The sequence below is a fragment of the Arachis hypogaea genome, chromosome 4 (assembly GCF_003086295.3).
Source record: "Arachis hypogaea cultivar Tifrunner chromosome 4, arahy.Tifrunner.gnm2.J5K5, whole genome shotgun sequence".
NCBI classification, from domain to species: domain Eukaryota; kingdom Viridiplantae; phylum Streptophyta; class Magnoliopsida; order Fabales; family Fabaceae; genus Arachis; species Arachis hypogaea.
The window spans coordinates 118,818,923-118,833,945 of record NC_092039.1 but is presented as its reverse complement, the minus strand read 5'-3'; the positions used below and the strand labels follow the sequence as shown (position 1 = coordinate 118,833,945).

General features: G+C 32.9%; 1 protein-coding gene across 1 annotated transcript; it reads left to right on the top strand.

Moving 5' to 3' along the window:
• The first annotated feature begins 1,676 nt into the window (after positions 1 to 1,676).
• Positions 1,677 to 12,982, top strand: LOC140184242 (uncharacterized). The gene is made up of 6 exons (XM_072234555.1): positions 1,677 to 2,942; positions 11,382 to 11,504; positions 11,613 to 11,707; positions 11,757 to 11,865; positions 11,998 to 12,649; positions 12,720 to 12,982. The coding sequence occupies exons 1-6, from the start codon at positions 1,677 to 1,679 to the stop codon at positions 12,980 to 12,982; spliced, it is 2,508 nt and encodes an 835-aa protein (XP_072090656.1).
• Positions 12,983 to 15,023: the final 2,041 nt, after the last annotated feature.

The window sequence follows — 15,023 nt, the reverse complement described above, 5'->3', positions numbered from 1 at the left end:
ACTTCCTTCATTGAAGATGATTGGGTAAGCTGAGATGCAAGGAGACTTATATGTGATGAATGCTGAACCTATGAATCTGCCTTCATTAGATTTTAGGATACAATCTATAGCTCTTAGTGTGTAGCAAGACCTAGGAACTCTTTGGCATGCTAGACTAGGTCATTTACCTTATAGCAGAATGATTACTATGCAAAAAGATTTCCTTTTATTGATTGCATTACTTCTTTACATGTTTGTAATTTCTGTCAATATGCTAGATAGAGAAAATTACCTTTCACAACAAGCAATACAAATTCTAAAAATTCTTTTGATTTATTGCATATTGATATTTGGGGACCTTTTTCTATTCAATCAACTTCAGGTCATAAATATTTTCTAACTATAGTTGAGGACAAAACTCGGTTCATATGGATTTATTGCATGAAATTGAAATCTGAAACTAGAAAATTGGTTGAAGACTTTGTCCAACTTGTGCAAACACAATTCAGCAAAAGAATTAAGTAAATTCGAACTGATAATGGTATGGAATTCAAAATGGACTCATTTTATAGTTCAAAAGGCATAGAACATCAAACTTCTTGTGTTGAAACTCCACAACAAAATGGTGTTGTGGAGAGAAAGCATCAATACCTACTGACAGTTGCAAGAGCATTATTGTTTCATTCAAATGTTCCCAAATATTTTTGGCATTATGTTGTGCAACATTCAGTTCATTTAATTAATAGGTTACCTAGTGCCTTTTTGAACAATATAACTCCATATGAGGCTTTATTTCATTCAAAACCTGATCTAAACGAGCTTAAAGTTTTTGGTTGTCTTGTGTTTGCTTCAACACTTATAGCTGGTAGGACAAAACTAGATCCTAGAGCTCGAAAGTGCATTTTCTTAGGATCCAAGTCAGGAACCAAAGGTTCTATTTTGTTTGATTTTAACAACAAAAGAAATTTTTTGTCTCCAACAACACTCTTTTAATCCAACAAATTTTGATCATTTTCCTGAATTGCAATTGCCTTCTGCATCACATTATGAGGATATTATTCATACATCATCACATCCTAGAATTACTACTGATGTCTCTAATAACAATAGCTATCTTTCATCTTTGAATAACGACATTAGTGAGAATTCTACATCATATGCATCTGCATCATACATTCATGAAAATAGTGATAATGCTACTGCCCTTATGCCTCATGTTGATCACATTCAACCTGAACCGACTCAGTCTGCCCTAAGAAGGTCTGAGAGGGATAGAAAACTACCCTCATACCTTAAGGACTTTCATTGTTTCAGTATGGCATCACATGAAGATCCCATTAATGCTGTTCATTCTTCAAACTGTAAGTACCCTTTATCACACTATTTGTCATATGCATCTTTCTCTCCAAAACACCTAGCCTTCACTTTTGCACTTATAAATAATCCTAACCCGAAGCACTACTCTGAGGCTGTTATGCATGATTGCTGGAGAAAAGCTATTGATGCAGAACTTGCTGCTCTTGAGCAAAACAAGACCTGGATCATCACTTCTCTTCCTCCTGGGTTGTAAATGGGTTTTTCGCACGAAATTCAACCCAGATGGGACAATTGAAAGACACAAGGCTCGGTTAGTTGCTCAGGGATTCACTCAAATTTCAGGCGTTGATTATATTGACACCTTCAGCTAGGTTGTTAAAATGAGCACAATAAGAGTTCTCTTAGCAATTACAGCATCAAAGAATTGGCATCTTCATCAACTTGATGTCAATACCGCCTTCCTTCATGGGGATCTCCATGAAGATGTTTATATGAAGTTACCAAAAGGGCTGAAGTGTGACAATCCCAAGTTAGTTTGTAAATTAGAAAGATCTCTTTATGGTTTGAAACAGGCGAGCCGTCAATGGAACATCAAACTATCAAATGCTCTAATTGATTTGGGATATATTCAGTCAGAAAATGATCACTCTTTATTCACCAAGTCCATTAATGTTAGCTTCACTACTATTTTGGTCTATGTCGATGATCTTGTGTTAGCTGGTGATGATCTCTCGAAAATTGAAGCTGTCAAACACTTCTTGGACAGCAAATTCAAGATAAAGGATCTTGGCATCTTAAAATTCTTCATTGGCATGGAAGTAGCAAGAAGTAAAACAGGGATTGCCCTTTATCAAAGAAAATACGCTTTAGATTTGATCAATGATTGTGGTTTACTTGGAGCCAAACCTGCCACTACACCCATGGATTATACTACATCTTTGTCAAGAAATTTTGGCTCTCCTCTACCTGATGCTACTCTTTATAGAAGGCTGGTTGGTCGCCTTCTTTATTTCACCAATACTAGACTTGACCTGAGCTACCCTGTAGGTTGTCTTACTCAATTCATGGATTGTCCCACCGATGTTCATCTCAAGGCAGTTTATAGAGTGATTCGATACTTGAAACAGTCACCAGCATCAGGTCTTTTCTTTTCTGCTTCTAATTCTTTTATTCTCTCTGGATATACTGATTCTGATTGGGGGGCTTGTAAGGATACTAGAAAATATATTACTAGTTATTGCTTCTTTCTTGACCAAACTCTTATATCTTGGAAAAGCAAGAAGCAAACAACAGTTGCTAGATCCTCTTCTGAAGCTGAATATCGAGCTCTAGCAAATGGAACTAGTGAACTTGTATGGTTGCTGAAACTTCTGAAAGAATTCAAGATTTCTCCTCCCCTGCCCGTTGATATATTCTGTGACAATAAATCTGCTATATATATTGCCTCAAATGCAGTTTTTCATGAACAGACAAAGCATGTTGAAATTGACTGTCATGTAGCTCGTAACAAATATAAAGAAGGTGTTTCAAATCTTCAACATATTGCTTCTAGTGAGCAGCTGGCTGATCTGTTTACCAAGCCTCTTGCACCAGGACCCTTCTCCTACTTGCTATCCAAGCCGGATTACTTGATCTACACAAGCCAAGTAATACCAGCTTGTGGGGGGATGTTAGTTAATATATATGCTGAAAATAATATTTTCAAATGTAAAAGATATGTTAGTATATTTTTGTTTGTTTGTTAGATTGTTTAGCTGACTAGTTTGTTAGGGCTAGCTAATATATAGTTTGTTATTCCTTTTTGTTTTCACACCTTTTACACAACTATATAAATCATATAGCATAGTGTGAAGTTCTTATGATGTATAATTCAATTGGAATCAGAAAATTTATCATCACAACACTCTTCTCTCTTTCGGTTCCTTCTCAATCATTATTTTCTTCCTTTTCTTCCTCATTCTGCTGCAGCCATTTCACCGGCTGCCAGCAACTCTTTTTCACTTTCTTCATTTATTGTCAATTTACTGCTTAAGATTGATACCATTTTTACAAGGGGAGTTCTTTGGTGACCAAGATAATGGTGCTCAAAGGTGGCCAAAGATTGACCCACAAATTAAAAGTTAACATGTGGAATGGTTGAATATAGTGAGAAACATTTTAGGAATATGTTTTTGTGAATTACATTAAAAATGGAAAAAGCTAAGTTATAGAAAAATATATATATAAATGCATGGAAGGAAACAAAAGAAATAAAAAAATGTGAAGTTAATAAAAATGAGATTTTGTATTTAAATAAATTAAATAAATATTTTATTTATTGAAATAAATAATTATAAAAATTATTACAAAAATACGACTTCCAATCTTATCTCGTTTATTTACGCTATAAATGATATAATTATGAATATATTTCGTTTACATAAACTAGATATATGAAATTTGAAAAAATACACATATCTCGTTTACAGTATAAATAAGATACATTCATAATTATCTCGTTTACAATGTAAACGAGATGTGTGTATTTATAAATATAAAAATATAATTTTTAAAAATAATAAAAAATATTAATAATTTAAATTAGACCAAACTCTTAAAATGAAATGTTTCAAATAATAGAGAAAATAGGCAGTTTCAAATAATAGAAAAGATAAACAGTTTCAAAATAACAAAGAAGATAAACGGTTTTAACTAACTAATTAATTAATGGGCGACTGTACCTATCACGTAATTTTAAACTGTCTATTTAAAATAAACACATTATTTTCTTAAAAACCAACCCACCTATCTTCTTTGTTATTTTGAAATAGTCCATCTTCCCTATTATTTGAAACCGCCTATATTTCCTATTATTTGAAACGTTCCATTTTAAGAGTTTGTTCTAATTTAAATTATTAATATTTTTTATTATTTTCAAAAATTATATTTTTATATTTACAAATACACATACGACATATCTTGTAAACGGATCATTTTGAATATATATTGTTTACACGGTAAACGAAATACGTGTACTTTTTCAAATTTCATATATATCGTTTACAATATAAACGAAATATATTCATAATTATATCGTTTACAGTATAAATAAACGAGATAAGATTGAGAGATGTATTTTTGTAGTAATTTTTATAATTATTTATTCTAATAAATAAAATATTTATTTAATTTATTTAAATAAATTCCATTTTTATTAACTTCCCATCTTTTTCTTTTTTATATTTTTTTCCTTTCATGTATTTATATTTTTTTTATAACTTAGTTTTTTCATTTTTAATGTAATTCACAAAAGCATATTCTTAGAATATTTTTCACTATATTCAATCATTCCACATGTCAACCTTCAATTTGTGGGTCAATCTTTAGCCACTTTTGGACACTATTATATTGGTCACCAAAGAACTCCCATTTTTACAAACACGGTTCAAAACAGAGAAGGTAGATATGATGAAGAAGTGCGAAATGTTTAACGTTAAGGCTAGTACTTTCTGTGAGTCGGACCATGCTACTCTATGCTGGTAGTTCATGTACTTTGGCGATGCTGTTGTAGTTCTTGTAATCGACGGAGAGGAAATCATCTGAGGCGGGAGAGGTAGACAGTGCCGATGTCACCGGTGTTGATACGGAGAGAAAATAAAAGTAAACACCAAATGAATTCCAAAAATTTGAAGCTTGGCTACAGTATAGAAACTTATATATACACATGTAGAAAATACATGTTGCATAATCATTCGTTGTTCGATGACTCCAACATGCTTGTTTCACATATAATTTAACAGATGAGTTAGACTTGTGAGAGACAAAAGCTAAAAGGCTATTAGGAAGTGGTCAGAAGTTGCAGTGAATTAATTAAAAAGATTGCAGTGGATTAGTAATTAGTTAAATGATTTATTGAATAGTATAAATAGCATAATGAATTCATTGTTTTTATTGCGGTCATGGGTCGAAATTGGTTTTTGGACTATGGGTGTATATTATGCTTTTAGTTTTATTTTGTTGGGTTAAGTTTATTGTGATTCATATTATTTGTTTTTGTTGCATTGTACTATTTGGACAGAAAATATATGGATTTTTTGGTGGATTTATTAAGAGACATGTCCTAAGATGAAATAAGTTTTTGTTGGTCTGATAAAGAGATTATGAGCCCAATGAAATAAACTAGGATATAAAGATTTGTAGCAACCTGACCCAAAAAAAATGATTGTAGCTACAAGACCAAAACAAAATAGATGTAACTAGGATGCATGTTAGGTAATTTCTTTAAAAATAGATGAAGATTGAATGTAAAAAATTTGATTAGCAGAGACAAAATATACGTAATGTAAAAAATATTTTTATAATTATATTTATTATTATAAATATAATAAATTTTTAAATAATGTCAGAAATAAATTAGAGCACTAAAATAATCATTTAGATAACAACATATAAGTTAAATAATTATTTAACACAATAGCATGCTAATAAAGCAACGTTACAAAATCAAAATTAAATACAATTTTAAAATTGATTCATGAAAAAAAAGTAAGAAGCCACTGATAAAAAATAGTGGTGAAATCTTATACACACAACACAGTATTGTGTCTTTGAATATAATTTATTCTTTGATTTTGTGGTAAAATTAAAGCTTAAGTATGGTTTCGGTTCCTAAAATTTTGGTCGAAAATTTTTTTCGTCCCCAACCTTTTTTACATACAAAATAGCCTCTAAGGTTTAATCTTGGTTTTAAAATTGTCCATGAAGTTTGACTTAGTTTTAAATTTTTGGCGGCAAAAACGGAGATAGAGGTGAATCGTGGACAACTGCTTGTTCTTCTTCCCTTTTCCCTTGGCAGAAGCAGAAACACGCTTCTTTTCCTAATTTTTTTATTATTTTATTAACTTTTTTGTTAGGATAATTTGGTCCAAAATCTTAAAATTTAAGTAAAAAGAACGATTTTGTATACCCAAAAAGTTGGAGACGAAAAACATTTTCGACCTATATTTTAAGGAACAAAGTTATACTTAATCCTAAAATTAATCACACGAATAAGAAAAGAAAAAATGTATAACAAAGACATAAAATTTAATTTCCTCCACATATATGAAAAAACTCTCACTTCAGTAGGATTTAGTGAATAAAGGGTGGAAGGATGTTGATAATTGTGTAGGGTTTAGGATTAAGGAGATTATGGTATAGTATATTTTATGATTTAAAGTTTGGTATCTTAGGAGTTAGGGTTTAAGGTTTGTTTATGTGGTGAGTATAGGATAAGATTTAGGATTTAGAGGGTGTAGGATTTTTGTGTTTAGAGTTTAAGGTTTATAATTTTAAGGTTAGGAGTTAAGGTTTAGGGTTTAGAACTTTTGTTTAGGGTATAGAAATTAGAATTTAGGGTATAGAGTATAGGGTTTAGGTTATGGAATTTTATGGGGTATAATTTTACCATTTAGGATTTAGATATTTATACAACTATTTTAATTGAGAATTTAATAATAATAAAAATACACGTACAATTATATTAATAGAAACTGATTGTGGACAAGTGTTACCTAATTATTATTAATTTTATTTATTTTATTTGAAATCAGTTCTGGTGATTTTTTGTTAATCAATTAAATAATTATTATGTAATCTATAAAACATGTAATATATAGGTGAAAGGTTTGGTATTAAATAATAATAATATCAATAACAATAATAACAACAATAATAATAATAATAATAATATAAATTAAGGTAAATTTTACTCTACCCTTCTTATAATAACATGTACATTACCTTCTATAACATGCCATTCTCTAATTAGTGATTATGTTAATTATGATTAAACTATTAATAATTAAATTATAGTCCAAAGTGGATAATTGTATAATTTATTGAACTATTAAAAACCCAATTATTTTTGTTTTTTCTCCAAATCATGCTCGCAGAAAATGAACCCTAATTTTCTCTATCTCCTCTTCCGTTCCGTCACCGTCATCGCCACCCGAGCATAACCGATTCATCGGGTGCCCCACAAAACAACGTTACTATTGCACATGCTTATGAATTCTCAATTTTAATTTTCATTGTAGTGCCTTGTTAATTGAGTGTCAGCTAGGTTTTGTTCGTTTGTCCCCTTTTTTGAGGTAGTTAATTGCGTTGATTGAGAAGGAAGGTATGGCGGCGGAAAAAAATCAACGATACCTTATGGTGCTAATGCATACAAGGATATGCGGCATCAACCCAAGAAGGTGGAAGAGGAGGCTGTGGTTTGGGAAAATCTACCTCCGTTTCCTTTAATTGTGGTTTGGGAAAATTTTCCTCCGTTTCCTTTAATTTTAGCGTGGATCTTCCACTGGGTCGCATGCACGCTTTGGAGTTGGATTCCAATATTCATCTCGTTGGAGGTTTCAAATACTTGTCCGTACTTGATTATTATTGTGATTGTCCTTGCTATCCTTCCAAAAAAGTCTACAAACTAGACCTTGACAAGGAGGTGGAGGAGTCGAATCCAATAGATGACTTCCCAAAGTTATTGATACCGGGTTCTATGCTCTTCACAAAATCTAAAGTGTTTGTTATTTTATAAGAATGTGTGGTCTCGACCATCTTGTACATGAGGCTGGTCCTCCGAAGGTTGGCGTGGCTGCGGGCTGCGGACTGCGGGCTGCGGGCGGTGGGGCTGGATCAATGGGTGGGTAGAGTTGAGTTGATTTTTTCTTTCAATTTCATAGAAGAATGGGACTGAGGTGAATTGAGTTTCTGAACAATGATAAAAATATAACTTTATTTTTTAATGTTTATAGAAATTATATATTCATCCTTCTTATAAAAATAATTAATTACAAAATTGTCCTACTTTAGTTAAGATATTAACTCTTATTGGGTTAAATTAACTCAAACTAAAACTAAACATCCAATTAAAACATGCCACATCACAACGGATAATTTACATGTTGATTTAGAGGGGGTTGGGTAGAACTCTCCATAAATTAATAGCGGATATAGTAGCTGTTAATTTACCAATATTGACGAACAACGAACATATATCATTCCTATATTCTTGTATGTCCGCCCCATGACTCAAATTTTCAACCTCCTCCACTTCGAGCCTAACTCATTTTGGTAATAACATATATAAAACTTGGCCCACAAAACAAAAAACTCAACCATTAGTTACAGCCTCATTATATTAACATAATCCTAATTTAATCATATTTACTTACACAGAATAATGACTTTACTAATTACCAATATTCACCTGTCCCACTCCTGCAACAAACACAGAGTTTGTCTCCTTTCAATAAAGTTACACATCACATTCTGTAATTTATAATTAGAGGATCGTGTCACCATAACAGTCTCATCTCCTTACACTTGTCTTCTACATGTCTATACTATAGTATTTCCCTTAATAAGTTACACATGTGATACAATGAAAGCTAGTTCTTGTCAAGCAGTGGACACACCACTTGTTGAGTAAAGAACCTACTACTACTCTTTTATTATATATTAATAGATATTAATAAAGGAAAATTATAGGGTACAGATGCGAGGATACAGATATTTCTTTTGAAGTTATTTCGTGCTGACAGGTGTCTCGGGAGAGCCGCTTCTGATTATTTGCTGAACGGTGTAACGTGAAGCAACCACGAAGCCGAGTAGCTCATGCTGGAAGGAAATGGGCTCCGTTTGGATAGAAGATGCTGCACCTGGATGTGCAAGGATTGGGCCTGGGTTGGATGGACTCCATATGAGGCCTTGGATATGAGTGGGCCGCGGAGGCATCATGGTTGAAAGGGAGGAATGAGTTAAAAGCATACTGCAAGATTAAGTAACTTTATGTTGTATAACCCTTGACCACAAAAAAAAGGTTATATGACCCAAATGAACCTGAACAAAATAAAAGAAGAGAAAGAATAAATGCGCATGGACTAAATTTTTGGTCAAGTGTGTTTGGATTACAGTTTATAAATGAGACTTTGTATAAAATTGATTTTGTAAATTTGATTTTGGTAAAAAGTAAGTTTATATTGAAGTCATTTATATTTGACCATCTTTATATCAAAATGAATTATAGTAAAATAAATATTGTTTAGATTACACTACTCAAAATCACTTTTAAATAAAAAATTACTAAAGTAGACATCAACTTAAATAATTTTTTTATATTATTCTATTTTTTTAATTTAGATATTTGAATTATTTTATTAATTAATTTTATAATAAAATTAATATTTATTTATTAAAATAAAAATAACATATAAAAATTAACAAAATATATTTTATATTAAAAATAAGAAATATAAATTATATATAAGAGTATTTAATCAAATATGTTACATTTTTTTAAAATTTTAAGTATTAATGTGAAAATGTTAATTTAGGATTTTTTTTACATCGTATTTTTGTTCTAATACTCTCAATAATCTTATTCTTACTATTATTTTGGAATTCAACTATTACGATGGGTAACCGGAGTTTAGTGGGCTGGACTTGTGAGGTTGGCCCAATCATCTGTGGGAGGTGGCCTCCGACTCGGTTTACGTCTGAAACCGCCGTCCGACTTGTGCGTATGAAGGAATGGGGGTGGTACCTGCAAAGACACTCTGATGCCTAAGTCAGCAAGGGGTATAAACAGGTTTTGAGAGAGTATTGGAACTTAGAGATACTGAGGGATATCAGTGTATTTATAGTGGTGAACCAATAACCACCGTTGGAGTAGTTCCACCTTTTAAGGAAGATAACCATCATTTTATCTTAGAGAAGTTGAGATATGGCCCCTAGAAATGGGTTGAGAGATTTTAGCGGCAGTTACTTATTTGAACGAGTATTTATCTACCAGCTAACCTTTGATCCCAACTTCCTTGAGGTGAGGCCTGTGTCGAATCTGACCTCTTCCGAGGAGGTCGGTTGTGTGGGGAGGCCAACCTATGGGTTAGGCTTTTTTATCTGATTTGGACCTGGACCTTAGTGTTGGGTCAGGTATGAACACCAACGTTTATGATTTTATTAATACCTATGATTAATTTTTTATTTAATTTGTCTTTTTTTAATAAGACCATAACCGATGCAATACAATTCAAACCGCACAATGTTCTATAACATTATTATTTTATTATTATATTTACAATTATATTTATAATTTGTTCAATTTTATATATTTTTATATTATTCATGTATTATTATTATTTAATAAATATTTTATGTTCAAAATGTTATTTATTTATTTTAACTAACCTATAATTTTATTTATATTGTTATGTTATTGTTGACTTTTTAAGATATTGTTAAGACTTTTTATGTCATTGTTGATTATTTAAAATTTGATGTTGAGACTTGTTGTCCTTTTGATTTTATCCACTCTGATGTTTGAGGTCCCACTCCCACTGCTTCTATGGGAGGGGCTCGACACTTTATAGTTTTCATTGATGATTATTCACACTTTACTTGGGTTACTTGATGTCTAATCACCATGGGCTACCTTAGATTTATATTAACTTTGTCACTATGATTAAAACTTAATTTTTCAAGGTCATTAAATTTTTTCGATGCGATAATGCTATAGAATAAATTTTAACTTTTCTTGCTGAACGGGGTACTTTATCTAAATTTTCTTGTCCTGGTACATCTCAACAAAATGGACGGACTGAATGTAAACACCGTCACATTGTTGACTTTATTTGTACAATGCTTATTTCTTTTTCGTGTCCCGAGCGTACTTGGGGTGAGGTTATTCTTACTGCTGTCTATGTTATTAATAGACTCTCTTCTTCTGTCCTTGGTAACATTACTCCATTTGAGCGTCTTTATCATACTTCTTTAGATTACAGTTCTCTTCGAGTTTTTAGTTGTGCCTGTTTTGTTCTTCTTTAACCTCATGAACATAATAAATTTGAACATTAGACTCGCATGTATTGTTTTCTTGGTTATGATATTGAACACAAGGATTATCGTTGTTGGTATCCTCTTTCTAGACATATTTGTATATCTCGTTATGTTATATTCTGGGAATATCACATGTTTTCTAAGTTCTCCTCATTTGACTCCATTCCTTTTACTCAGTCACCGATTTTTACTAACCCCAATGTTAATCTTTTTTTCTAGTGATGATTCTCTAGGTTCTATCTCCAGTCAACCTCGAGCCTTTTACTCTTCTGTCTTCTTCATCTCCCGATGATTACAGACCGGACGATAATTCTGCTCTTGCTGTCATGCCTCCTCCCTCCCATCATTCTTCTAAGGTAAGAAATTCACCTCCTCATCTTTTTTATTATCATTATTTTTCTACTATTATTCGTTACCATGAACCTCAGTCATTCCAAGAAGCCTCCACAAATTCAAATTGGTAGCAAGCAATGCAGAAAGAAATCCAGGCTCTTGAAAAAGCACATACTTGGGATTTGGTTGATCATTCTTTTGATAATGAAATTGTGTTAGTAGATAGGTATACAATATCAAGACTCGCTCTGATGGTTCTATTGACCATTATAAAGCACGATTCGTCGCTTAAGAATAACGCAAGAATATGGTATTGATTATGAAGAGACCTTTGATCCTGTTGCTCGTCTCTCATCTGTTCGCACTTTTCTTGCCATTGCTACGGTAAGGAAATGGTCTCTCAGTTTGATGGATGTGAAGAATGCATTTCTTAATGGGAATTTGAAAAAGAAGGTCTATATGAAACCACCTCCGGGATATCCTTGTCCTTCTATCAAAGTCTGTCTCATTCGTAAGGCATTTTATGGTCTTAAGCAAGCTCCTCGCGAATGGTTTGACAAATTCAACGCCACCATATGCAATCTCGGTTTCACTTGCAGCCCTCATGGGAATGCTCTTTTTATCCGTAAAAGTGAACGTAGGGTTGTTATTCTACTTTGGTATGTTGATGACATGATCATTACTAGAGATGATGTTGATGATATCTCTGATCTTAAAGTATCCCTTCACCACATTTTTGAGATAAAAGATCTTGGTTCTCTTAGTTATTTCCTTGGCCTTGAAGTCATATCCTTGGATGATGGCATCTATCTCTCTCAAGCTAAGTATGTTTCTGATCTTCTTACTCAAGACGGAATTACAAATAGTCACAGTGAGTCTACTCCTCTTGAGCCTAATGTTCGGTTTACTCCTATGGATGACACTGTTTTGGATAACCCTACTCTTTATCGACAGTTAGTTGCAGATCTTGTCTACTTGACTGTTACACGACCAGACATCGCCTATCCAATTTATGTTCTTAGCCACTTCTTGTCAGCTCTACGTACTACTCACTATACTGTAGTTCTTCGCATTCTTTGCTACATCAAAGGCACTCTATTTCATGGTCTTCATTTTTCTGTCCATTCATCCTTAACTATTCAGGCATACTCAGATGCTGATTGGGCTGGTGATCCCACTAATCGTTGTTCTACTACTGGTTATTGTTTATTTTTTGGTGACTCTCATTTCCTAACGAGCCAAGAAACAAACGTTTACTGCTCGATCAAGCACCAAAGCTAAATACCGTACTCTCGCTGACACCACTGTTGAGGTTGTTTTGATTCGTTGGCTTTTCGAAGACTTGGTTGACCCTCAGCCATCCCCAACTACTGTTTATTGTGACAACCGCGGTACTATTCAGATTGCTAATAATGTGTTTTTCATGAACGCACCAAATACATTGAGATTGATTGTCATTTTGTCTGGCAATACTTTCTTATTGATGTTGTTCATCTCGTAACTGTTAGTATTCTGGATCAGACTACTGATATCTTCACGAAAGCTCATTATCTTACTCATTTTTAAATTCTAATATCCAAATTCAAGATGGTAAAAGATGTTAAATTATAATTAAAATCAATTAAATCAATTAACATTATTTAACATATTTATATATTTATAATAGAATATTATACTTTTATTATTTTATTTTTTCTAATATTTATATATATATTTATACATTGTATCATTTGTAACTCACTCAATAATACACTATACTTTCTTCGGTTGAATCTCTTGTTTCTAACCATTATAAATCTCATTAGTCAAAACCATAAGAACAACGGTACATGTAATTTGTAAACCGCTTCCAAAAATATAATCTAATTAAATAATAGTATAAAATATTAAAATGAAACTCATTTATACCATAAGACTATTAATAATTAAGAAAATGCTACTTGTACAATAAAATTCAGTCTTTGATCAGCCTTTAATATTATTTAATTATCTTTTAATTAAAACATATTTTTATTTTGTAGGATACATATTTATAATTAAAATTAATTTAAATTTTAAAAACTAAAATTTCTCTAACTTCTTACCCACTTCATAGTTAGTTATTATTTCCTTTTTTTACGTTTTTTCTCTCTGTAATATGGTTTTCTTTTTTCTTCTATTCTGCTACAATATTCCAATTTGTATCTGGAGAAAAAAAAAAGAATTCAAAGTCAATGCATTTAGAAAAAAATTAATCCCTTACTTATTGTACAACAACAACAACAACAACAAAGCCTTGTCCCACTAAGTGGGGTCGGCTACATGAATCAAACGACGCCATTGTGCTCTGTCATGTATCATGTCTACAGAGAGACCGTTTACATGTAGATCTCGTTTGACCACCTCACGGATGGTCTTCTTAGGTCTTCCTCTGCCTTTCGCTCTTTGTCCATCTTCCATCTCATCCACCCTCTTGACTGGATGTTCTATCGGTCTTCTTCCCACATGTCCAAACCACCTGAGACGCGATTCAACCATCTTTTCCACAATGGGTGCTACTCCAACTCTCTCCCTTATATCTTCATTCCTTATTTTATCCAATCGCGTATGACCACTCATCCATCTCAACATCTTCATCTCTGCCACACTCAGCTTATGTTCGTGCTCCCCTTTAGCCGCCCAACACTCCGTACCATACAGCATAGCCAGTCTTATAGCGGTGCGATAGAATTTACCTTTAAATTTTAAAGGCACTTTTTTGTCGCATATAAAACCAGATGCACTCCGCCATTTTGACCAACCTGCTTGGATCCTATGATTTACATCCTGTTCAATCTCTCCATTATCCTGTATGATGCACCCAAGATACTTAAAACTTTTAACTTTTCGTAGGATGTTTTCTCCAATCTTCACCTCTATATTGGAGTTTTCCCTTCTCAGACTGAATTTACATTCCATATATTCCGTCTTGTTACGGCTTATGCGCAGACCATACACTTCTAGAGCTTCTCTCCATAACTCCAACTTCTTATTTAGGTATTCCCTTGACTCTCCCATAAGGACGATATCATCGGCAAAAAGCATGCACCATGACACAGGCTCTTGGATGTGCTCTGTGAGTACTTCCAAGACTAATGTGAAAAGGTATGGACTTAAGGATGATCCCTGGTGTAATCCTATACCAATAGGGAATTCTTCTGTCACACCACCTTGAGTCTTCACACTAGTTGTGGCCCCATCATACATGTCTTTGATTGCCCGAATATATGCGATCCTTACTCTCCTCTTTTCTAAAACCTTCCATAAGACCTCCCTTGGTACCCTATCATACGCTTTTTCCAAATCAATAAACACCATGTGCAGATCCCTTTTATTACTACGATACCTCTCCATCATCCTTCTTAATAGGTATATCGCTTCAGTGGTAGATCTGTCTGGCATAAATCCAAATTGGTTCTCTGTTACTTGTGTCTCTTTTCTCAACCTCCGTTCTATCACCCTTTCCCATAACTTCATAGTATGACTCATAAGCTTAATCCCTCTATAGTTTTCGCAACTTTGTA

Bases quoted from the DNA above. Each gene is read 5' to 3' on its own strand.
- LOC140184242 (XM_072234555.1), top strand. From the start codon at position 1,677: ATGAGCACAATAAGAGTTCTCTTAGCAATTACAGCATCAAAGAATTGG. The intron at 11,505-11,612 runs GTAAGAAATTCA...TCAAATTGGTAG, and splicing joins CCTCCCATCATTCTTCTAAG to CAAGCAATGCAGAAAGAAAT. The intron at 11,866-11,997 runs GTAAGGAAATGG...CTCATTCGTAAG, and splicing joins CTTTTCTTGCCATTGCTACG to GCATTTTATGGTCTTAAGCA.